This window comes from Leucoraja erinacea, chromosome 15 (genome assembly GCF_028641065.1).
Source record: "Leucoraja erinacea ecotype New England chromosome 15, Leri_hhj_1, whole genome shotgun sequence".
In the NCBI taxonomy this organism is placed as follows: Eukaryota; Metazoa; Chordata; class Chondrichthyes; order Rajiformes; family Rajidae; genus Leucoraja; species Leucoraja erinaceus.
Genome location: NC_073391.1, coordinates 1,030,903 through 1,055,540, shown reverse-complemented (window position 1 = coordinate 1,055,540; position 24,638 = coordinate 1,030,903). Strand labels below are relative to the sequence as shown.

At 40.0% G+C, this 24,638-nt stretch overlaps 1 protein-coding gene across 2 annotated transcripts in view; it reads right to left on the bottom strand.

Moving 5' to 3' along the window:
- pcgf5b (polycomb group ring finger 5b) overlaps nucleotides 1–24,638 on the bottom strand; it is a 180,463-nt gene that overhangs the window by 62,052 nt on the left and 93,773 nt on the right. For both annotated transcript variants that reach the window (XM_055646578.1, XM_055646579.1), the window contains exon 3: nucleotides 12,707–12,803. In XM_055646578.1, coding sequence (XP_055502553.1) covers nucleotides 12,707–12,803 — 97 coding nt within the window. The remainder of the gene's footprint in view (nucleotides 1–12,706; nucleotides 12,804–24,638) is intronic.

The window sequence follows — 24,638 nt, the reverse complement described above, 5'->3', positions numbered from 1 at the left end:
TTGGGAAGTCTAACATGGGCAGGACCAACACAGTGAATGGTAGGGCTCTGTGTAGTGTGGTAGAGCAGAGGGATCTAGGAGTGCAAGTGCATGGTTCCTTGAAGATGGCGTCACAGGTAGATAAGGTGGTCAAAAAGGCTCTTGGCACATTGGCCTTCATCAGTCAGAAAATTGAGTATAAAAGTTGGGAGGTCATGTTGCAGTTGTATAAGACATTGGTGAGGCCGTATTAAAAGTATTGTGTTCAGTTCTGGGCACCATGTTATAGGATAGATATTGTCAAAATGGAAAGGGTACAGAGAGAATCTCGGGAGAGAAGGAATGGGTGACGTTCGGGTTGAGACCCTTCTTCAGGCTTGAGTCAGGGGAAAGGGAAACAAGAGATACAGATGGTGAAGTTGAGAGATGTAGAACAAAAGCCCTTCAGCCCTTTTCTTCTTTGTTTTGGATAAACATTTAAATTAAGCTAGACACAAAATGCTGGAGTAACTCAGCGGGACAGGCAGCATCTCTGGAGAGAAAGAATAGGTGACGATTCAGATCGAGACCCTTCTTCAGACCCAAAATATCACCCATTCCTTCCATCCAGAGATGTTGCAAGTCCCACTGAGTTACTCCAGCATTTTGTGTCTAGCTTCAGTGTAAACCAGCATCTGCAGTTCCCTCCTACATTTTTAAACAAGTTTCTGCTTGAATTGTTTTCCTCATTTCATTCACATGCTTTCATTATGTTTAACATAATTTTTTACTTATTTCACTGCCCTTTCCTTTTATATATTTTACTTTAAACAAAAATTGAAAATTAGTATGTTTTAACAAGGATAAATTTTAAAAAAAGGGAGAAATGATAGTTTTCTGGGGAAAATATGAAAAGCAATTTTATGGAAATTGTTGGCCATTTTCACACCTGCTTTTGAAGTCAGCACCAAAATGAGATAATTTTTAAAAATGAATTAAAAGCAAGTTCCGTGAGGCAAACCTTAATATTTGGTGGGATGGGCAAAACCCAATTGTACAAACAAGGGAATTAAGACATTTTTAGTTATATGATTTTAGAAAACATTCAACAAAATAGCTCATAAGTATCATGAACAGCCATGGTCACAATGAATGGCGGCGCTGGCTCGAAGGGCTGAATGGCCTCCTTCTGCACCTAGTTTCTATGTTTCTAAGTTTCTAAGTAATTTGTTAGAAATTGCATAAGAATGCACTATTGGTTGAATGAGAAATAGAGATATGGAGTCATGTTTGTGCAGGATCAATTCTTATTTTCATATAACTTTGTACTTATGGAGCACAATATTGAAATAAAGTAAGCAGTTTAGCAAAATAATTGTAAAATATTTCCTTAGAGGCATAGACAGGTGAACAGAATAGGCAGGCCTAAGTTATTGTGGCAAGCAAACAAAAAGTGGAAGAATATCTTCAGTGGAAAGATGTTGAATAGCGTGGGATTACACTGTGTGCCAAAGCCAACAGAAATGTCAAAGCATTTTATAAATGAAAAATGAAGTTACAAGAATAAAGAAAAAATAATACTCTTGCGGGCAAGGCCAACAATAACTGCTATTGGAATCTTATTACAAAAAGGACAAAGCAGCCAACAGAGTGGAAACCCCTGAAAATCTTGAATTATGTGGAAGATTTTTATAACGGAGCAGGAGGTTGAGAGAATCTGTTTTTAAATGTATGAAGAATTCTAATGGGATGAAGAGGATAAGTGTCTACTGTAGATGCTGGTTTAAATTGAAGGTAGACACAAAATGCTGGAGTAACTCAGTGGGACAAGCAGCATCTCTGGAGAGAACGAATGGGCGATGTTTCTGGTCGACACCCTTCTTCATACAAAATGAATGGATTGCAACCTTTGTTAATGTTAACAATTGCTGAATCATGGAATTTTTTGATGCAGGGAACAACTTCGACATAACTATTGCATTATTTAAAGAATCAGAATCTATGTTCTCCCCCTTTTTCCTACCTCATCAGTCAGGCACTACGGCCTCGTCAGTCGGGTACTGCGCACATGCCACGATAAATTAAACTACTGGGTTGCAGAATTGGGAAGACCACTGCTTGGCCTGGATTGTCAAAATAGTGCTATCGACACGATGATAGCATCCCATCGCATATCCACTAGGGAGCTTACTTGGCGAAACATCAAGAAGTGGGAAGATACGACTTCCAGTGGCACCATGCTGGACTAGCAGTCGCAACTTTTAGCTCCGCTGCTGTAAAATCGCGATTTTTCGCGTTAAAATCGGGTCTGGAGGTCGGGACCAATTCAAAAACTCACTGGAGCCCCGGGACGTCGCGCTGATGACGTCATCAGTAAGCGCTGCAAGTTAAAACGGAGGGAAAAAGGATTTAAATGAAAAAAACGTCTTCAGCTCAGAGCCCTCAGAGAACAGTCTCATAACTGCTGAAAACACAGAAAACTGAAGAACAGATCTCTGAAGTGGATTCTGGAATGGCTACAAGGGCAAAGACTGAGATGGCTACTAAGGAGAAAAATGAAATGGAGGAGATAAAGAACTCGGTAAGAGATCTGAGAAAAGATATTGAGGCTGGAAACTCAAAAATGATGGAAAATATTAATGTTAAATTGATGGAAAATATGTCGAACATTAATGCTGGTAATCAAAAAGTTATTGACTGCATTGGCATTATACAAAAATGAATTGAGGATGTGCATGAAGAGCTAATGGGGAGAATTAATAAAGGGGAAGAAGAATCTAAGAAGAAGTTTGAGGCAGTGCATGTAATTGTTTCTTCACAAGTAACTGCAATGAAAGACATGGAAACAGTTGTTGATCAAATGGCTGAAGATATGCAGGGAATGAAGCTAGAACTAGACAGCCTCAAGAGTCAACTGGCAAAAGTCTCAGATAAATGTCTTGATCTCGAAGCTTGCTCAAGGCGCCAAAATCTACGAATACTGGGAGTAACAGAAGGGGCAGAGGGAAACAACGCCCGTGAGTTCACTGCCAACTTAATCAAAAAGGTACTCAATTTACCTGTGGAACCGGAAATTGAAGTGGCACATCGAATACCCAGATTTAAGTCAAGATCACAAGCAGATCCAGCCCACCCACGACAGATCATAGTCAAACTTCGGGACATTTCAGCACTTGAAGAGCTGATGAAAAAAATCAAATATGGAGTGAAGATGACCTTTGGAAACGACACTATCAAACTCCTCCGGGATCATCCCTATGAGATCGTGCAAAAGAGAAGAAAGTTTGCACAGACAAGACAGATTCTCCACGGAGTTAAAGATGTCAGAAGTGACGTTTTTTATCCGGCCAGGATGCGCATTACTTTCAAGGGAAAAGAGAAAACTTGCACTAATTCGGACGCATCTTATAAATATGCCCAAGAGATTGTGGCAGAAACAGAAGATTAATCAAGGCAGCGGGACGATATGGACAATTTATTTCCTTTTATTACTTTATAGAGAACACCCGAAGATAAGGGAAGGAATACTATTCTCAAAAAGTTTTAAATGGAAGATCATTTCCACGTGCGCCGGTCTAGACACCTTATCTCCTTTGGACGCTTTGGAATTCAACTCAAGGACATTCTTTGTTCAAAATGAAGGAAAGACTGATAAGCAACGCAGAGACGAACAGCAGAGCCGAATTTGGAAAACATCACAAGGACAAATGGCGGTTTAAGATCTTAAAACAGCTTTACAAAATATAGAGAATTAACAATACTAATATAGAAATATAAATGGAAACTAACCTGAACTATATAATGGGCAAAATGTAATAATGTGCTAAAAAGACTGACTAGCGCGTATATAGAGATAACACATTTTAGAATTAAAGTAGATAATACTGAATGTTTAAGTGTTATGTAGTTTGGCTGGGGAAGGGAGAAGACTCAGGCACCTGGCATAATTCCAGGAGCCGGTTTCAGGTTAACCCTTACAGCTAACAGTTTACTATTATCAAAAGTATAACCAATTATAAATAATTAGTAGATGAAAGTGTTAGATAAATAAATTTCACAGTAGCTGAACACAAATCTGATAAGTCTGAATGAAATATATAGTGTAATTGGGTGAAATATAATTGATTTTGAAATGGTACCGCCCTCTTAGGTTTAGAGTAATAAAAGGAGCGGAGCTAATTGTACAACATCAACTTCGGAAGTCGAATAGATGTCGAACCACACAGACGCGTGGGACACGCACTACAGTGTCGAATACTTCAGACACTGTAACTTTACTTGTTCAATTTTTTTTTAATCACAATATGTCACTATGTGGTTTTTTTTCAAGGAAAATCGCAAAAGGGATCTACTAAGGAAGTTAGTAATAAAAACGCCCCCCAAATATCCAGAGTCCTGAGGTATGGATGCACCGTAATAAATAAGGGTATTAAAATCAGAGAAAATGCAAGATGATAAACAAAAGAAAATGGGAGGAATCACATTGTGTAGCTGGAATATAAGGGGTATTAATGAACCAATTAAAAGGGGCAAAATACTAGCTCAGTTGAAATCATATAACACGGACATTACTTTTCTACAAGAAACGCACCTTAAACATCAAGATCAGATGAGATTGAGGGCGATTTTGGATAGGCCAAACATTTCGCTCCTCATATACTTCGAAATCCAGAGGCACCGCAATCATAATTCGCAAAGGAATACCATTCAAATTAAAGAACATTATATCAGATAAGGAAGGGAGATATCTTATAGTTACAGGAGAGATCCATGCTACGCCAATCACCTTGGTAAACATATATGCGCCCAATTTTGATAATCCTCAATTTTTTAATCAAATCCTGAATATAATTGCAGAATTTAACTATCAAAATGGTATAATTGGAGGAGACTTCAACTGTGTTTTAGATCCGTACTTAGATAAATCGATGCAAAAACAAAGAGGTAATATGAAATCTAAAACTAGTGAACTCTTAAATACATATATAAAAAATACAAATATAGCAGACGTCTGGAGGATCGCGAATCCGACTGGAAGGGAATACTCGTTTTATTCAATGGTACACAAAACATACTCACGTATAGACTACTTCCTAGTGGATACAAAACTAATCCCTTATACTACGAACCCTAAATATCACACCAATACGATTTCAGATCACTCTCCGCTAACTTTCGTTCTAAAATTAGAAGGAATGTCTACGAACAAATCGTTCCGGAGGTTTAACTCACAAATTTTGAAAGACCCACAAGGGAGTATATATCTAAAAAAACAGATGGACCTATTTTTTGAGACAAAAGATACACCAGATATATCGCCCACTTTATTATGGGAATCCTTCAAAGCATTTATTAGAGGAGTCATTATCTCGTATCAAGCTTTCCAAAACAAAAATAATAAGAATGAACAAAGACAATTAGAAGAACAAATTAGAAAACTAGATATAGATAATGCTAAAGATCCAACTATGGATAAACATAATAAAATTTTAATACTGAAATTTAAGCTAAATAAATTATTATCAGATTATTTATAAGATTATAAGATTATAAAATCATTCCAAATTACAAAACAAGAACATTTCGAATTTGGGGATAAACCCCATAAACCTTTGGCACGCCAACTGAAAAAACGGGAAACAGATCATGCAATTTTAAAGATTAAATCAGATAGAGGGGAATTATTAACACTTCCTAATGATATCAATAAAAGATTTGCTCAATTTTACAAGAATTTATACACATCAAAAACGCTAATAGACAATAATAAAGTTTCAGAATTTTTGGACAATTGTAACCTTCCAAAACTAGAACTGAAGGAACAAGTGGATCTGAGAGCACAAATTACATCTAAGGAAATAGAAGACACAATAAACTCACCAGGACCAGACGGATTCAGTAATTAATTTTATAAATGTTTTTACGACATAGTTACACCACATCTACAGAAAATGTATACATACGCTTTTAAAGAACAAATCTTACCTGAAACACTAGCAGAATCAACGATCACATTAATACTTAAAAAAGATAAAGATATAGAAGAACCAGGCTCATATAGAGCTATTGCTTTGTTAAATACGGACCAAAAAATATTAGCGAAAACACTAGCTAGAAGACTAGGTCAATATGTTAGTAAATTAATAAATGAGGATCAAACGGGATTTATAACTAAGAGACATTAATTTAATAACCTGAGACATCTGCTTAACATAATGCACTCTCACAAATCTCAAGAACCAGAGTTAGCTATCATTTCATTGGACGCAGAAAAAGTGTTTATTCAAGTAGAATGGGATTATATGATTAAAGTATTGCAAACATTTCAAATGGGAGAGAACTTCATCGCATGGATAAAATTATTATATAACAAACCCACGGCTAGAATATTAACTAATAATATACTATCCACGAAATTCCAATTAACAAGGCGCAATAGACAAGGATGTTCATTATCACCGCTGTTATTCGCTCTGGTAATTGAACCTTTAGCTGAAAACATTAGAACACACCCGGATATTTATGGTTATAATACTAAATATTCAAATAACAAAATATCCTTATATGCAGACGATGTATTACTGTATATCACAAAACCCCAAATCAGTATACCAAACATATTAAATCTAATTGAGGACTTTGGATCTTTCTCAGGATACAGAATAAACTGGAACAAAAGTGAAATCATGTTGATAAAACTGAAAGACTCAACACATCTCTTGAAATTCCCCTTTAAAATATCCACAGAAAAATTTAAATATTTAGGAATTGAAATCACTAGAAACTATCATGCTATGTTTAACGCCAATTATAGCCCCTTACTTAAGAAACTAAATAATCTAATCAAATTCTCTAAAACGCTCCCGATGTCTTTAATAGGTCGAATAAATGCTATAAAAATGATCTTTTTACCACAAATCCTATATTTATTTCAATCAATTCCAATATATCTTCCAAAAAAGTTTTTCAAAAAACTAGACTCAGACATTACAAATTTTATATGGGATTATAAATCCCACAGAATACAAAGAGCACACCTTAGTAAATCAAAAGAGATGGGTGGTCTAGCGTTCCCTAATTTTATGTACTATAATTGGGCAGTAAATATTAAAAATATGATTCACCACCTGGACAATTCTGCCCAGCAGGTGGACTGGATTGTAATGGAGAGAGAAGACTGCTCTCCGTGTAATACAGGAGCGACTCTCCTCTCACCAATGAATCTGAATAACAAAAATTATAATAAAAATCCAATGATACATAGCACAGAACTTGGAAACAAATAAAACAGAATCTAAATTTAAGAAATCTATCTGTTTTAATGCCAATAGTCAATAACCCGTCGTTTAAACCTTCAATTATAGATAAATCATTTACACAATGGGAAAGAATGGGAATTAAAACGATCGGAGACCTGTATGAATTAGGAAAATTATTATCATTTCAACAATTACAACTGAAATATAATTTGAAAAATAATCAATATTTTAAATATCTTCAAATCCGTGACTATCTGAAAAAATACACAAAAGACTATCATAACATGTCCCCAGACTTATTGGATGAAGCCATGAAGACAAAGGCTGAATCAGCAAATCTAATATCATACTTATACAACATTATTTTAAATATAGAAATACCTACAACCGATGGTATTAGAAGAGACTGGGAACAAGAACTAGCTATAAAAATTTCAAAAGAGAGCTGGGATAAACACTTACTATATGTGCATAAATGCTCGATCAATGTATGACATACTATAATTCAATACAAAACATTACATAGACTATATTATTCAAAAACTAAAATAAATAAACTTTTCCCCAATGTCTCACCCATTTGTGATAAATGTCAGTCACAAGAAGCTACCATAGCGCACTCTTTTGTTTTTTGTATAAAAATCCAAACATTTTGGAATGAAATATTTGAAATCTTCACAAAATTATTTAAAATAAAACTTGTACCAAAAGCAGAATGGATCATTTTTGGAATATCGGAAGGTAACCCCGAATTAAACGTGTTTCAAGAGAACTTAGTTAATTATGGGCTAATAATCGGAAAAAAGCTTATACTCAAATTTTGGAAAAATGCTCCAATACCAACAATAAAAATGTGGATTTCAAACATGTTCGAAACACCACACTTGGAAGAGATGAGACTTCTCCTAGCAGGCAAAGCAGACCACTTCCAAAAGACGTGGTCTGCATTTATGGAACTATTACAAGCATAAGCTGCAATAATAATTTAAAATATAAATGGTACCAGGATCTGGTAACGGGGGGTATAAAATATATATATTTTTTAAAACACGGTATATCCTTTTTTGCGAGTTTTGTGTTACAATAGAGCGATTGTTTTTCCTTTTTTTTCCTTTTCTTTCTAGGGTCTTATTTCCTTTCTTTACTTCCTTCTCTAACTTCTTCCCTAAGGGGCTTCTTTTCCCAACACTTTCCTGCACCTTCACGATTCTTGCTCACTTTCCTTACTTCTTTTATTTCTATCTTTTTTAAAGCTCGAAAAACGAAGTGTACAACAAATGTAATCAGATATATCTGATGTTTATTATTGTAATTTACTGTACTTCTAATAAAAAAAAAAAATAAATAAAAATAAAAAATCAGAAGACAGCATTTGAAGCAGAAGCAGGTACAAAGCTGTGGGAGAAGACTAGAAAAGTAAACCAGCATCTGCAGCTCCTTCCTACACTAGAAAAGTGGGATTTGTTTATAAATTAGTCGATCAAAGACATGATATCTCCAAGTGTCTTAAACTCTGTTTTATACTATGAATAACTACTTTGGTTCCGTCTTCACTAAGGAAGACATAAATAATCTGCCGGAAATAGCAGGGGACCGCGCGGGTCAAAGAAGTTGGAGGAATTGAGTGAAATCCAGGTTAGCCGGGAAGTGGTGTTGGGTAAATTGAATGGATTAAAGGCCGATAAATCCCCAGGGCCAGATAGGCTGCATCCCAGAGTACTTAAGGAAGTAGCTCCAGAAATAGTGGATGCATTAGTAATAACCTTTCAAAACTCTTTAGATTCTGGAGTAGTTCCTGAGGATTGGCGGGTAGCAAACGTAACCCCACTTTTTAAGAAGGGAGGGAGAGAGAAAACGGGGAATTACAGACCAGTTAGTCTAACATCGGTAGTGGGGAAACTGCTAGAGTCAGTAATTAAAGATGGGATAGCAGCACATTTGGAAAGTGGTGAAATCATTGGACAAAGTCAGCATGGATTTACAAAAGGTAAATCATGTCTGACGAATCTTATAGAATTTTTCGAGGATGTAACTAGTAGCGTGGATAGGGGAGAACCAGTGGATGTGGTGTATCTGGACTTCCAGAAGGCTTTTGACAAGGTCCCACATAAGAGATTAGTATACAAACTTAAAGCACACGGCATTGGGGGTTCAGTATTGATGTGGATGGAGAACTGGCTGGCAAACAGGAAGCAAAGAGTAGGAGTAAACGGGTCCTTTTCACAATGGCAGGCAGTGACTAGTGGGGTACCGCAAGACTCAGTGCTGGAACCCCAGCTATTTACAATATATATTAATGATCTGGATGAGGGAATTGAAGGCAATATCTCCATGTTTGCGGATGACACTAAGCTGGGGGGCAGTGTTAGCTGTGAGGAGGATGCTAGGAGACTGCAAGGTGACTTGGATAGGCTGGGTGAGTGGGCAAATGTTTGGCAGATGCAGTATAATGTGGATAAATGTGAGGTTATCCATTTTGGTGGTGGCAAAAACAGGAAAGCAGACTATTATCTAAATGGTGGCCGACTAGGAAAAGGGGAGTTGCAGCGAGACCTGGGTGTCATGGTACACCAGTCATTGAAAGTAGGCATGCAGGTGCAGCAGGCAGTGAAGAAAGCGAATGGTATGTTAGCTTTCATAGCAAAAGGATTTGAGTATAGGAGCAGGGAGGTTCTACTGCAGTTGTACAGGGTCTTGGTGAGACCACACCTGGAGTATTGCGTACAGTTTTGGTCTCCAAATCTGAGGAAGGACATTATTGCCATAGAGGGAGTGCAGAGAAGGTTCACCAGACTGATTCCTGGGATGTCAGGACAATCTTATGAAGAAAGATTGGATAGACTTGGTTTATACTCTCTAGAATTTAGGAGATTGAGAGGGGATCTTATAGAAACTTACAAAATTCTTAAGGGGTTGGACAGGCTAGATGCAGGAAGATTGCTCCCGATGTTGGGGGAAGTCCAGGACAAGGGGTCACAGCTTAAGGATAAGGGGGAAATCCTTTAAAACCGAGATGAGAAGAACTTTTTTCACACAGAGAGTGGTGAATCTCTGGAACTTTCTGCCACAGAGGGTAGTCGAGGCCAGTTCATTGGCTATATTTAAGAGGGAGTTAGATGTGGCCCTTGTGGCTAAGGGATCAGAGGGTATGGAGAGAAGGCAGGTACGGGATGCTGAGTTGGATGATCAGCCATGATCATATTGAATGGGGGTGCAGGCTCGAAGGGCCGAATGGCCTACTCCTGCACCTAATTTCTATGTTTCTATGTTTCTATACATCTTTGTGGCTCAGTTTGCTTCTTATCTCCATGTTCCTTCAGATCATTCAAATAGATCAATTTGTTTGCTTTAAATTCACCATGGCTCCCTTTACAATTCCAGTCCCCAGTGCTCATTAAACATAGTTAGCTAACTGAGAAATATTATGAATCACATCTTCATTTTTTTCTCTTTCTTTAATTATGCCAAGTCTTTACAAACTGAACAACCACAGTTATCATTTTTAAATCCCTACCTCTCGCGACAGCTATTACCATCAAATCTTGGATCTCAAAAAGTCCGGCACGGTGGCGCAGCGGTAGAGTTGCTGCCTTACAGCACCAGAGACCCAGGTTCAATCCTGACTACGGGTTCTGTCTGTACGGAGTTTGTACGTTCTCCCTGTGACCTGCATGGGTTTTCTCTGAGAGCTCTTGTTTCGTTCCACATGACAAAGGCATACAGGTTTGTGCGGTTAATTGGCCTGGTAACATTGTAAATTGTCCCTACTGTGTGTAGGATAGTGTTAGACACAAAATGCTGGAGTAACTCAGCAGGACAGGCAGCATCTCTGGAGAGAAGGAATGGGTTGCCTTTCAGGTCGCGACCCTTCCTCGGAAAATGTAGGAAAATGCTAATGTACGGGGTTCAGTTATTCGGCGTGGACATGTGGGGCGAATGGCCTGTTTCCACTCTGTATATCTAAACTAAACAAAACTGCCACATCACCTTCATTGCTAAAGCTGCCTCTATCATACTTAGAGTCATGGAGTCATAGAGTGATACAGTGTGGAAACAGGTCCTTAGAAACATAGAAATTAGGTGCAGGAGTAGGCCATTCGGCCCTTCGAGCCTCACCGCCATGCAATATGATCATGGCTGATCATCCAACTCAGTATCCCGTACCTGCCTTCTCTCCCTACGCCCTGATCCCCTGTAGCCACAAGGGCCACATCTAACTCCCTCTTAAATATAGCCAATGAACTGGCCTCAACTACCTTCTGTGGCAGAGAGTTCCAGAGATTCACCACTCTTTGTGTGAAAAAAGTTCTTCTCAGATTCGGTTTTAAAGGATTTCCCCCTTATCCTTCGGCCCAACATGCCCACACGTCCCTCAGCTACAATAGTCCCACATGCCTGTGTTTGGTCCATATCTGCATCTATCCAATCTATTCGTCTCATGATTTTATACAACCCAGCATCCTCCTGTGCTCCAAGGAATAGAGACCCAGCCTACTCAACCTATCCCTATATCTCAGACCCTCTAGTCATGGCAACATCCTCGTAAATCTTCTCTGTACCCTTCCCACTTCATGTAGTTTATTTAATTGCCCACCTTTATAACACCTGAATACTTTACATTCTTGGAGAACCTTTTCTAACCTGCCATACACTCTAAAATGGAGACCAGAGAAAGTTGGCTCTCAGCTCTGATTTCCAATTCTTCTTTCCAGATTTTTGTCCATATTTTTTTTTTCAATACTAATGTCCGTGCACCTCTGAGCTTTTGTGCAGCATCAATTTGACCAGGTACATGAAAGGGAAAGGTTTGTGGGGTTTGGTTCAAACAGGGGTAGGCGGGATTAGTGTCGATGGGCATCTTGCTACATGGGCAAGTTGCGACATTGGGGCTGTTTAAGTCTATAACTATCAACTTTCCAAACGTATTGCTTTACGTACTCTGCCACTCTACATGCTTGTGCTCATAGTGTTGAAACTAAGCTGTGTTGCACAAACCTCTACTTCTCAGCATTCTTTCCCAAATCTTCACAACTGTGAACCTCATTACATTGTACAGCATTTTCTTCTGGTAAAAGTCAAGAAAGTTTGTATTATGTGCTCTCTATTTTGCCTTCTACTTCATATGTTTTTTAGTTTAGAGTTACAGCACGGAAACAGGCCCTTCAGCCCACTGAGTCCGCGCCAACCAGCGATCCCAACAAATTAACGCTACCCTTCACACACGAGGGATAATTTACACTTATACCAAGCCAAATAACCTACAAATCTGTACTTCTTTGGAGTGTGGGGTGGAAACCCAAGATCTCGGAGAAAACCCACGGGGAGAACGTACAAACTCCATTCAGACAACACCCCTAGTCTCTGGCGCTGCAAGCGCTGTAAGGCAGCAACTCTACCACTGCGCCATCGTGCCGCCCTTCGATGACGTCTTGATTTCCCAGTTTAAAACATTTTTTTTGAGTCTCTAGATATTTAATGATGAATCGTACCTTAACATTTCCAATGGGTTCGTTTCATGAACTTGAATTCCACATTTTGGACAGTCGTTTGAGTCTTCAAAATGTTGAACAATACATCTTTTGCAAACTGAAAAAAATGAAAGGTATTTGAACTTAGTAAAACATTCTATTTTAGACCGATGATTTCAACTAATGATATTTACTATTATAACATAATAAAAGATGAAATGTATTGGGTTTCAATCTGTACCAAAATTAAAGTGAAGATGCAATTTTTCAATTTGCCAAGCAATGCTGAGTGCTACAGTGAAATGCATTGGTAGACAAAAGCGTTGGAGAAACTCAGCGGGTGCGGCAGCATCTATGGAGCAAAGGGAATAGGCAACGTTTTGGGCCGAAACCCTTCTTCAATTCCCGCTGAGTTTCTCCAGCACTTTTGTCTACCTTTGATTTTCCAGCATCTGCAGTTCCTTCTTAAACAGTGAAATGCATTTGTAGCCAAAGGACTATGGGGTTTAGTATTGTGAGTACTTACATCATATGAACTTATATTATACACACTCTCCTAAAACCTCACACAAACCCTCTTGGTCTAATACATTGTTCAGTATGCATAATTATCCATACATAATTCTTATCAATGTTCGGCAACTACTCTCATGGCTTTAACTTTTGATTTTGGAAACTTGCTTTGTGGCATGATGGGTGTGGAACCTCTTAGCCTGCCAACAATTGCTTATAAATTCCAATCTCCAAGAGTTATCCACTTTTAAGTTTTCATCTCAAACGCAGTAAAACCGAAATAAGTCCTGACCATACTGCAAGCTATTCTTCATTCTAACAAATAGCTTAATACCACAGTATTAATGCTGTGTGACTGCAGCTACCACCAGAGACATGTAAGATAATCAAAGCACTTTGAATAATTTCTTCAACTTCTGTTCTTTTCCCTACCTCATTCAGTCATCTCCATGATCTTTTAATTCTAATTGATTTTTACCTGGCGCAAAATTTAAAATAAAGTTCTGGTGCAGAAACTGGAATCACATTTTTAGAAGACAATTTGCATTATCCATATATATATATTTTGATAGACACAAAATGCTGGAGCAACTGTGGGTGAGGCAGCATCTCTGGAGAGAAGGAATGGGCGACGTTTTGGATCGAGAACCTTCTGCAGTCTGAGGGATGCTGCCTCACCCGCTGAGTTGCTCCAGCAATTTGTTTCTACCTGCGATTTAAACCAGCATCTGCAGTTCTTTCTTATATATTTTGGTACTTGCACAGTTCACATTAAAGTGGTGCTCAGTTGCTGTGTTGTGCTGTGAAATGGTGTTTGAAAAGTAGAAGATTGATCTCATCCGGGATCCAGTCCTCCGGGCAGTATGGTAAAAAAGAATGACCATCATACGCATCTTCCCAAGGATGCATGAATTAAATGTGCAACGTGTTATTCGTCTTCATGATAGTCTTCTGCTGATTTGCAACCACAGTCATCGAAAGATTAACAAGGTTAATTCCCGGGATGGCGGGACTGTCATATGCTGAGAAATGGAGCAGCTGGGCTTGTACACTCTGGAGTTTAGAAGGATGAGAGTGAATCTCATTGAAACATATAAGATTGTTAAGGGTTTGGAGACGCTAGAGGCAGGAAACATGTTCCCAATGTTGGGGGAGTCCAGAACCAGGGGCCACAGTTTAAGAATAAGGAGTAAGCCATTTAGAACGGAGACGATGAAACACTTTTTCTCACAGAGAGTGGTGAGTGTGGAATTCTCTGCCTCAGAGGGTGGAGGAGGCCGGTTCTCTGGATGCTTTCAAGAGAGAGCTGGATAGGGCTCTTAAAAATAGCGGAGTCAGGGGATATGGGGAGAAGGCAGGAACGGGGTACTGATTGGGGATGATCAGCCATGATCACATTGAATGGCGGTGTTGGCTCAAAGGGCCAAATGGCCTACTCCTGCACCTGTTGTCTATTGTCTATTGAAAGATGCAGCAAAGAATGGCACTTCAGCCCACCAAGTCCACGTTGACCATCAGTCACTTATTTACAGTAATCTTCCATTGATTCCTTTATTTTTGATTATCCGCACAATCTTGTGAACTCCCACCAGATTGTACCTCTCACCCACACGCCAGAGGCCAATTAACCTGCCTACTCGGTGTGTTGGGTTTGTGGGAGGAAACGGGGGCATCCGGGGAGAAACTCACACGGTAACAGGGAGAACATGCAAACTCAACACAGACAGTCCGTAAGGTCAGGATCGAACCCGGGTATCAGGCCCTGTCGGGAAGCACCGGTGTTGCCACTCGCCAACCCGAACTTTGATGGAATCGAAACTGGAAATTATCCGGGTTATCTGTGGAAGCCCTCAAGAGTTAATGAGAACCATCAACATTGTAAGAGATGCCCCCATTGTAAGTGATCAGCGATGTTGTGGAATCCCAGTTCCTGGAATACCAATTGTTCCATATATAAAAAGCATCGAACTTCATCTCTGCATATAAATGTGCCCGGGTGACCTTTGACGCAGCAGTGAACAAGCAGTACATTGTGAGACGGGGTAGAGGTGTACCATGGCTGATGGCAAAGATCGTAAAGTGAGGGTGTTGAGAATTGATGTAACCTTAATATCCATTAAGGCATTAGTCGAGGAACAAGTATGATCACAGGTCTTCTTGCAGAATTTTGCACACTACAGTAAACGCAGGCTTGGGAAACCAAACCCTACAGCATATCAAACTTTTTATTTCTTTAGAGGAAATGAATGAGTAAAGATTAATAAAAAAAACTACCCACAAACATGAGTGTGCCTTTACCTCACTGTTCAAAGTCCACAAACCAGCTTCACTGCCACACTGACATCTTTGGTACTGTAACAGACTGCAGCCAACAGAGTCATCACTGGAGTACCCACCAAAGATACTCTTTGGTACCCACTGCATGAGCATGTTAATGTGAGCACATTCTGAACTTTAGAAGACACTAGACCAGTGGGACCTGTTGGGACCCAGTCCCCCAACGCTACCCGTTCCACCACTCAACCGTTTCTCCAACACAACCTGTTCCCCCAACGCAATATTCCAGCACTCACCCATAGCCAACAACTGAGCAGGGGCTGCTGATTTCGCCTTATTCAGCCTCCCTCATTTTTAAACATAAAAAAAAAATGCAATTGCGCTAGCTAGTTAGCAGAACTCAGTGTACCGTGACTTAAAAAAAAGGCATTTGCACTTGCTAGAGCTCGCAGGACTCAGTGTACCTGGATAGCAATAATGTTGCGAGCAGGGCTAAGCACAGGGAATAAGTGAAAGACAGTTGTTTTTATCCAAGTTTGTTAAGATTTTTGAACATTATGATTAATAACAAGAAATAATGCATTAAATTTTCAGATAAGGCAATTTTTGATCATGGGAATATCGGAATAAGTAAAAATGTTACCGGTAGTGCGTTGTTTTTTCGAGAAGATGTAAATCACACACAAACACAAATAAATACACATCCAAGATCAGAGTTTTAATAGTTACTAGACCAAGTGGGACCCGTTGGGTCCCGACCCCTCAACTCGCAGTTGCTGGGGGGGCGGCCTGTGGCATCACACATACACTAACCGCCCCCCACATATACTAACCACACCTCCCCATACACACACGCACAGGGGGGGGGGGGGGGGGAGGAGGAGAGGAGGGGGGGGAGAGGAGGAGGGGGAGCGGGTGGGTGCAGAGGAGGGGAAGAACAGGGAGGAAGGGGTGAGTCACTCGCTGGCCTGGAACATAGCGCAGCAGGTCGCGCGGAGCAGAGCCAGTGTGACGTCGGCGAGACCATCTTGTGCAAAGCTCGGAGAGAACTGCAGTAGCAAAATTTTCAGGCCCACTTTTGCTCGTTCTTTCCCTGCCCTATCTTTATAGAAGAAGGTGCATCTAGGAGGGGGGGGGAGGAGAAGGGTGACGTCACAGGGGGGGGAGGGCTGGTTACCGAACGCAATACTCCCTCGCTCCCGGATGGCGCGGCTGGACGCTGAGCGGGCGAGGCCACGGTGAGTTGGCGTTAACCAAAGTGCTGCGAGTCAGGGGGGGTGACGTCACTTGCAGTGCGTGGAAAACAGTTCGCAGCAGGACGCGCGGAACAGACCTATTGTGACATGATCAGCTCGTTTATTTTCAGTTATTTCAGATTTGTGAACATTTTCATAAATAACTCGAGAAATAATGCATGAAGTTTTCAGATAAGTCGAGTTTTTACTTCACGGCATAAATCTCTATCGGAATATGTGAATCGAGAAGATGTGAATCACATACAAACACACAAATAAATACACATCCAAGAGTTTTATAGTTATAAGGATAAAGATATGGATATGGATTTAAGTAGCCTTGAGTTAGTCTGAATTCAGTCAGTCATGTCTCCTGATACTAACAGAATGCATCTTTAAATAGGAATTAATGCAACATAAGTAGTTCCCAGAATGTTCAGTTTAGTTTATTGTCACAGGTACCGAGGTACAGTGAAAAGCTTTTGTTACATGCTAACCTGTCAGCAGAAAGGCAAAACATGATTACAATCGATCCGTTTACAGTGTTTAGATACATGATAAGGGAATAACATTTAGTGCAAGGTAAAGCTGTATCCTGTCTGAGGGTCACCAATTAGGTAGATAGTGCTTCAGCACTGCTCTCTGGTTGTGGTAGGATGGTTCAGTTGCCTGATAACAGCTGGGAAGGAACTGGAAAAAACTAGGAAGAAAAAAATTGTAACTTGGAAATTAGGACAAATAATTGTTTCAATTTATTTTGCATACTGTTTTCATTGTTGTTATTACTTTAATCAATTTATTTATTTACTTTTTCATTGGTGTTTAATTATTTTGAGATATTTATTGCAAGGAAAAGTTGTCTCTGGTTTTACCCTCTGTCAGACACTGTCAGAACATTTCAGTATCATGGTCTTGATTTTCTACTGCCTGTAGTCCACTCAACACCAAAATCTTGCCGTACACTGCCGGAATTCCAGCATCTGCACCAGAGTATAGAAAAGTAGGCAAGGAATAGGTGGCAGGCTTGTTTAAGAAGGGAATTAGAGAATCCAGGGAAATATAGGTTGGTGAGCCTCGCATCAAGGGCAAGGAAACTATCAGCGAGGATTCTTTGGGATAGGATTTACTCCCATTTGGAAGAGAATGGGTTAATTCGAGACACTCAGTATGGCTTTGTACACCACAGGTCATGATTTACTAACTTGATGGAGTCTTTTGAGGAGGAGACGAAGGTAACCGATGAGGGTAGGATGGCGATATAGTTGCCCATGGGAGGCTGATCCAAAAGATTAAGATGCATGTGATTCACATATTGATTCTTACTGATAAATGACAAAATGTTGTGGTCGAAGGATGGTATTCAGGCTGAAGGTATATGAGCAGTGGATCAGTTTGTGACAGGGATCTGTGCTGGCACTTGTGTTGTTTTGGATATATATATATATATATATAAATGACTTGGACATAAAGGTAGATGGTTTGGTTGATAAGTTTGCAGATGACATCAAGATTTCTGAAGTCACGGAATGCGAGAAAGGCTGTCAAAGTATGCAGCAGGATATAGATCAGCTATAGGAATGAGCAGAGATATGGCACATGGAATTGAATCTGAGCAGGTGTGAGCTGCTGCACATTCTGAAGGCAGATGTATGGGGGAAAAGATGCGAGAACTTAAACAGCATTGATGTACAGAAGGATCTCGGAGTGCCAAGTACATAACTATCTGAGAGTGGCAAAATAAGGAAGAATGGTGAAGAACGCGTATGGTATGCTTGCCTTCGATGGTCAAGGTACTGAATGTAAGAATCAGGATGTTACAATGCAGCTTTATAGGACTTTGTTTTGGCCACATTTGTAGAATTGCGTATATTTCTGGTCGTCCCAATAGAGGATGTGGAGGCTTTCGAAAGGGTGTAGAGGAAGGTTACCACAATAATGTCTGGATTAGAGTGTTGGAATCCTCTGATAATTAAATGTTAGGCAAACTCAGATTGTGTTCTTCTGGAATGACATAAGTCAATGAGAGACCTGATAGATTTGTATAAAATTATGAGAAGCTCAGGCAGGGTAGACAGTCAGAACCTTTTTCCCACGATGGAAATATCAAATACTTGAGAGCATCGATTTAAAATGAGATGGGCAAAGTTTAAAGGAGGTGTGTGGATATATTTTTTGTACAGAGGGCAGTGGGTGCTTGTAACACATTGCCTGGGGTGGTGGCGATGGAGGCAGATATGATAGTGGTGTTTAAGAAGCTTTTGGACAAGCCCATGGATATGCAGGGAATGGAGTGATATGAATCACATGCAGGCAGATAACAGCTTGCCTTAACCTCATGTTTGGCACAGATATTGTGGGCTAAAGGCTTGTTCTTGTGCTGTTCAATTTTATGTTCAGAATGTGTAAGAAGGAACTGCAGATGCTGGTTTAAACCAAGCATAGACACAAAATGCTGGAGTAACTCAGCGGGACAGGCAGCATCTCTGGAGAGAAGGAACGGGTGACCTCCAACCTCATCTACTGTATCCGTTGTTCAAGATGTGAACTCTTATACATCGGCGAGACCAAACGCAGAACCGCCTGAACCTACCAGATCTCCCGGTTGCTGGACACTTGAATTCTCCTTCCTTTTCCTACACTGACCTTTCTTGGTCTCCTCCATTGTCAGAGTGAGGCTAAACGCAAATTGGAGGAACAGCATCTCATATATCGCTTGGGCAGCTTACAGCCCAGTGGTATGAATATTGATTTCTCTCACTTCCGGTAGCCCCGGCATTCCCTCTCTATATCACTCCCCCACCCAAGTCACACCAGCTTCTCATTTTCACCCAACAAACAGCTAACAATGGCCTGTTTCCTCTATCATCGTTACTTTTTTGCATATCTTTCATTCATTGTTCTTTATCTGCCCACAACACCATCTATATCTCTCATTTCCCTTATCGCTAACCAGTCTGAAGAAGAGTCTCGACCCGAAACGTCAGCCATTCCTTCCCTCCAGAGATGCTGCCTGTTCCGCTGTTACTCCAGCTTTTTGTGTCTACCTTCCGTTTTATGTTCTATGTTCTATGTAGCCCAAATAAGTGTAGATTCTTGCGAGATGTCACATGTATCTGGTTGTCCCAATGTCAATAAAGTGAGAACATATGTAGTGAATCTGAAACAAAATAATCTTTAACTCTTGCCCCCGTCATGTTGAACAGGTCTGGCTCATAAATGTATAAACATCTTATCTTTGTGGTTTACAGTAAATGGTTATAAAGAGACCTTCTGACTGTTATCTGCTCATTTTAATTTAAACAGAAAGTAATTGCATTTATAAAGAACTATTCACAACCTCAAATACATTACGCCAATGAAAATATACCACTTGAATCAAGTGTATTTAATTGAATGGTGAATCTATTGAATTAATTGCCACAGAAGGCTGTGGAGGCCGAGTCAATGGATATTTTTAAGGCAAAGATAGATTCTTGATTTGTACGGATGTCAGGGGTTATGGGGAGAAGGCAGGAGAATGGGGTTGGGAGGAAGGGATAGATCAGCCATGATTGAATGGCAGTATTAGACTTGATGAGCTGAATGGCCTAATTCTGCTCCTATCACTTCTGAACTTATGAAATTTATTTTCTAGTCTTTTCTACGATGAGGTCAAAAATCACATGTTTTTTTTCATTTTAGTATCCATACAAACATCTGGTCTCTCTCAGATGACAGCTTATTTGTCCTGTCCATCCCTGCACTGGATCTTTCATATCTATGATCGTCCTTGATCATTTGCTTACTGATTCTTTTGTATTCAACGCTAGGCAGGTTTAGCACACAGTTGTAATCCAGTTTCCATTAGTCAAAGTGAATAGAAACAGATTCCTTATAAATGAAATGGACTCAGTACAGCAATGATATGCACTAAATTAGTTCTGTACATGGTAAGGGTCTAATCTCCTGAAAACGATTTATTTATTTATGTAACGGCTGAATGAAAGGAACTCCTGAGTACAGATGTATATGAATATAATGTACTCTCAGTTATTAGTCTTTATCAAGGGAAATAAATCCCAAAATACTGCATTATCTCAGCGGGCAGGGCAGCATCTCTGGAGGACATGGAAAGGTGACGTTTTGGGACTTCTTCAGATGCCATGGCTAAGCAATGTTTTGAATCCCGACCCTTCTTCTTTAGTTACTTTGTCACAACAAGACAGACTGCTTAAAGAAGTAGAGCAGTAAAATACTGCATGGTTCCTCGAGCCCACCGCAATCAAATAAGATCCTTGATGTGCATCTCCGTTTATGTCTCATTTTGACACATTACCCTTCCTTATCTCTGTGTCTCCCTTTCCCCTGACTCCCAGTCTGAAGAAGGGTCCCCACCTGAAGCTTCACCCATTCCTTCTCTCCAGAGATGCTGCCTGTCCCGCTGAGTTACTCCAGCATTTTATGTCTATCTTCAGTGTAAACCAGAATCTGCAGTTTCTTCCTACACAAATCATGGTCTCAACTCCCCTTTTCTGCCTGATTCCTCTATAATCTTAACATCTAGCTTGGATTTAAATATATATTAATGAAACTCCGTCCCGGTTCTACGCCTCTTTTGGGGAGAAAATCGCAAAGATCTCTGACCATCTGAAACGGGAATGTCATCACTTTGAATAGCTTGCCTCTTATTCTGAAACTATGACCCACTGGTTCGACTTTTCATCACAAAAAGGAACATACTTCCAATGTCAATATTGTCATTTCCTCTCAAAATTCTGTAGGATTTAGACTTGTTGTGGTTTTCAGAGGGTTAAATTTATTATAGTTTCAAGATCAATAGAAATCTATCCAAAATAAATTTCCAACTGTGATGCGTTTTGTAAATTACTATTTTACAACAACAGAGGCTGTTTGAAAGAACGAATTAATTGCTAGAACTATGAACCTTATCCAAAATTTCTAACAAATAAGAAGGAAATTACAGTGTAATAAGGCAGAACTGTCAACATATTTTCTTAATACCTAAACAAGTAAAATAATTCCTATACAACTATGGTAAATCAGCATAAGGCAGGACAGACTCTATTTGGACAGAATATTTTAAATGCCTATGGTTTCATGGTTACGTTAGAGGGCCCTATATGTCGATGTTAGATGTTAGGGGCTAGTGGAATCAAGGGATATGGGGAGAAGGTAGGCACGGGTTATTGATCGGGGACGATCAGCCATGATCACAATGAATGACGGTGCTGGCTCGAAGGGCTGAATGGCCTCCTCCTGCATCTATTTTCTATGTTTCTATGTTTGCATTGGCGAGTGAGTCAATTCAGTTATGCTTTTTTTTTTTACCCCCTTTAAAAATTATTGCTTCAAATCCACACACTCAGGGTAAAGAAGAGCAAAGGTTGAAGAAATGTAATGGGTAACTTGATTAATACCTAAGATATGCAAAAAGGAAACACCATTACTCCAACATTAGTGTTGACAGAGCAAATCAATTATTTGCAGGAATTTGCAAGGTGGTCTGCACCTTATTTCACAGGGAGAAGATCACAAAGTCTACAGCCTCATACAGTCAATCTTTAAAGTACTGGAATGTAGGCCTTGCTCTATTCAAGGCTATCAAAGCAATTACTGTTCTTGATATATTTGTCAATATTGCCTTCCAGTAATATTTGCCAAATCTCTTAGCAGCAAGCTACAGATGAATTATCAATATTCCCATTGCTGAGATAAACCTACATATTTATAATTTGGCAATGTTCCAAAGCACATAGGGCATTTTTAATCATAGATACAAAGCACTAAGGACATTAGTGAGGACATCCAACTACCCCTAGTCTCCACCACCACCATCACGTGCTCTATCCTCTTCATGAAGAAAAAATGACTACCCATCAAGATTTCTCCAATATTATCCCTTACAGGAACAGAACACATTCCATGGTAGGCAGCCGGTCTGTGTACCTGAATACAGACCCATTGCACTGGTTGCTGCCATGGAAGCTACCACCCACCCCTTCCTAATTAATTCAAGGAAACTTAGATGAGAAGAGGCAATTGTAGTTAACATTGTTAGTTTAGGTAAATTTGCTTCTTTACAATTATAGTATGCATCCTTCCAATCTATAGCCAATGAACTGGCCTCAATTACAATGGCTTCTGTGGCAGAGAATTCCACATCCCATTAACTTTGCCAAAAAACAGAATCTCTTTCATTATCTTCTGCCTTTTTCCTATTGATCGTTGCACGTTAAATATGTCAAACAAATTCTCAACCAATGTTATAATACTCCACGAATGACATTTGACAAGCTAACTATGGGTTTATTTGACACCAGCTTCTCTTTTATGGAAGTGTAGATTGGCCTCCTTCTGTGTACTCTACAAAGTTGGATTGCTGTTGGTCTTCTAAGGCCATGATCACTAAACTCTCCACTCCATTGGAAGTTAAGAAACAGATGCAGTGGCCCTTTTCTTCACACTCACTCTGTCATTCAATTGTGATCAACGCTGATCTATCACTTTAGCTCCTATTTCACATGTCATGGGCACATCACCTCAGGAATTCATGTATTTGGTCCGTTTTTGGATCAAGGTTGTGATCAGCTCTGGATCAGTGCATCTAGCAAACGCAAACATGAGCATCACCTAATACGTTACTGGAGAATGACACTGTCAGCACCTTCCTGGTGAGAGAAGCATTTGATGGTAATAACACAGATTGGATTTACCCTGCCTTATGTCTGTCAGGGAACGTTCCTGAAAGCTTTACATTGCATTGCAATATCATCAATTCTTATTTAGTTTAGTATACTTTAGAGATACAGAGCGGAAATAGGCCCTTCGGCCCACTGAGTCTTTGTTGATCTGCAATCCCCGTATTTTAGCACTATCCTACACACAAGGGACAATTTACAATTTTTACCAAAGCCAATTAACCTTCAAACCTGCACGTCTTTGGAATGTCGCAAAAAACCAGAGCACCCAGAGAAAGCCCACGTGGTCATGGGGAGAACGTACAAACTCCGTACAGACAGCACCCGTAGCCAGGATGGAACCCAGGTCTCTTGCGCTGAAAGGCAGCAACTCTACCGCTGCACCACCATGCTGTCAGTCTTTTATTTGTCAAATATCTGTGGAAAATCTAAATCCACCACATACAGTATGCCTGCTGGATCTTCTGGTCACTTCCCATTCCCAAATTGACCATTCTGCCCTGGGGCTCCTCCATTGCTTGAGTCCACACTCAAACTGGAGGAACAGCACCTCATTTTCCGCTTGGGTAGTTTACAACTCAATGGTATGAACATTACTTTTAGTCTTCAAGATACAGTGTGTAAACAGGCCCATTGGCACCAAGCTCCTTGCCAATAATCACCCACCCATACACAAGATCTATGTTTTCCCAGTTTCGCATCCTACACACTTGGGACAATTTACAGAATCTAATAAACCTACAAGCCTGCACGTCTTTGGAATGTGGGAGGAAACATGAGCACCCGGAGAAAACGCACGCAATCACAAGGAGAATATACAAACTCGGTACAGACAGTAACCGTAGTCAGGATCTAAACCGGGTCTCTGGTGCTACGAGGCAGCAATGCTCTAGTTGCACCACTGTGCAGCTCTGAATTCTCCAATTTTTGGGTAATACACCCCCTTTACCTCTCTTCTCTTTACTATGCCCCCCTCCCATCACATTCTCCTCTGCTTTCACCTATTCCCTTCCTCTGGCATTACATTTTACTCCTCTTTCACTTCCTTTTTCAATTAACTGATACCCTTTTCTTTCCTTGTCTCCTTTTTGTCTCCCTTTGTCCCCTTTCGTCACCTTTTTGTCTCATATCTATCTAGCTTTGTCCACTTATCGACCATTGAACCCCACCCCCTTCTTTCACCTGGATCCACCTATTACTCACTAGGCTTTGTCTCGCCCCTACCGCTTT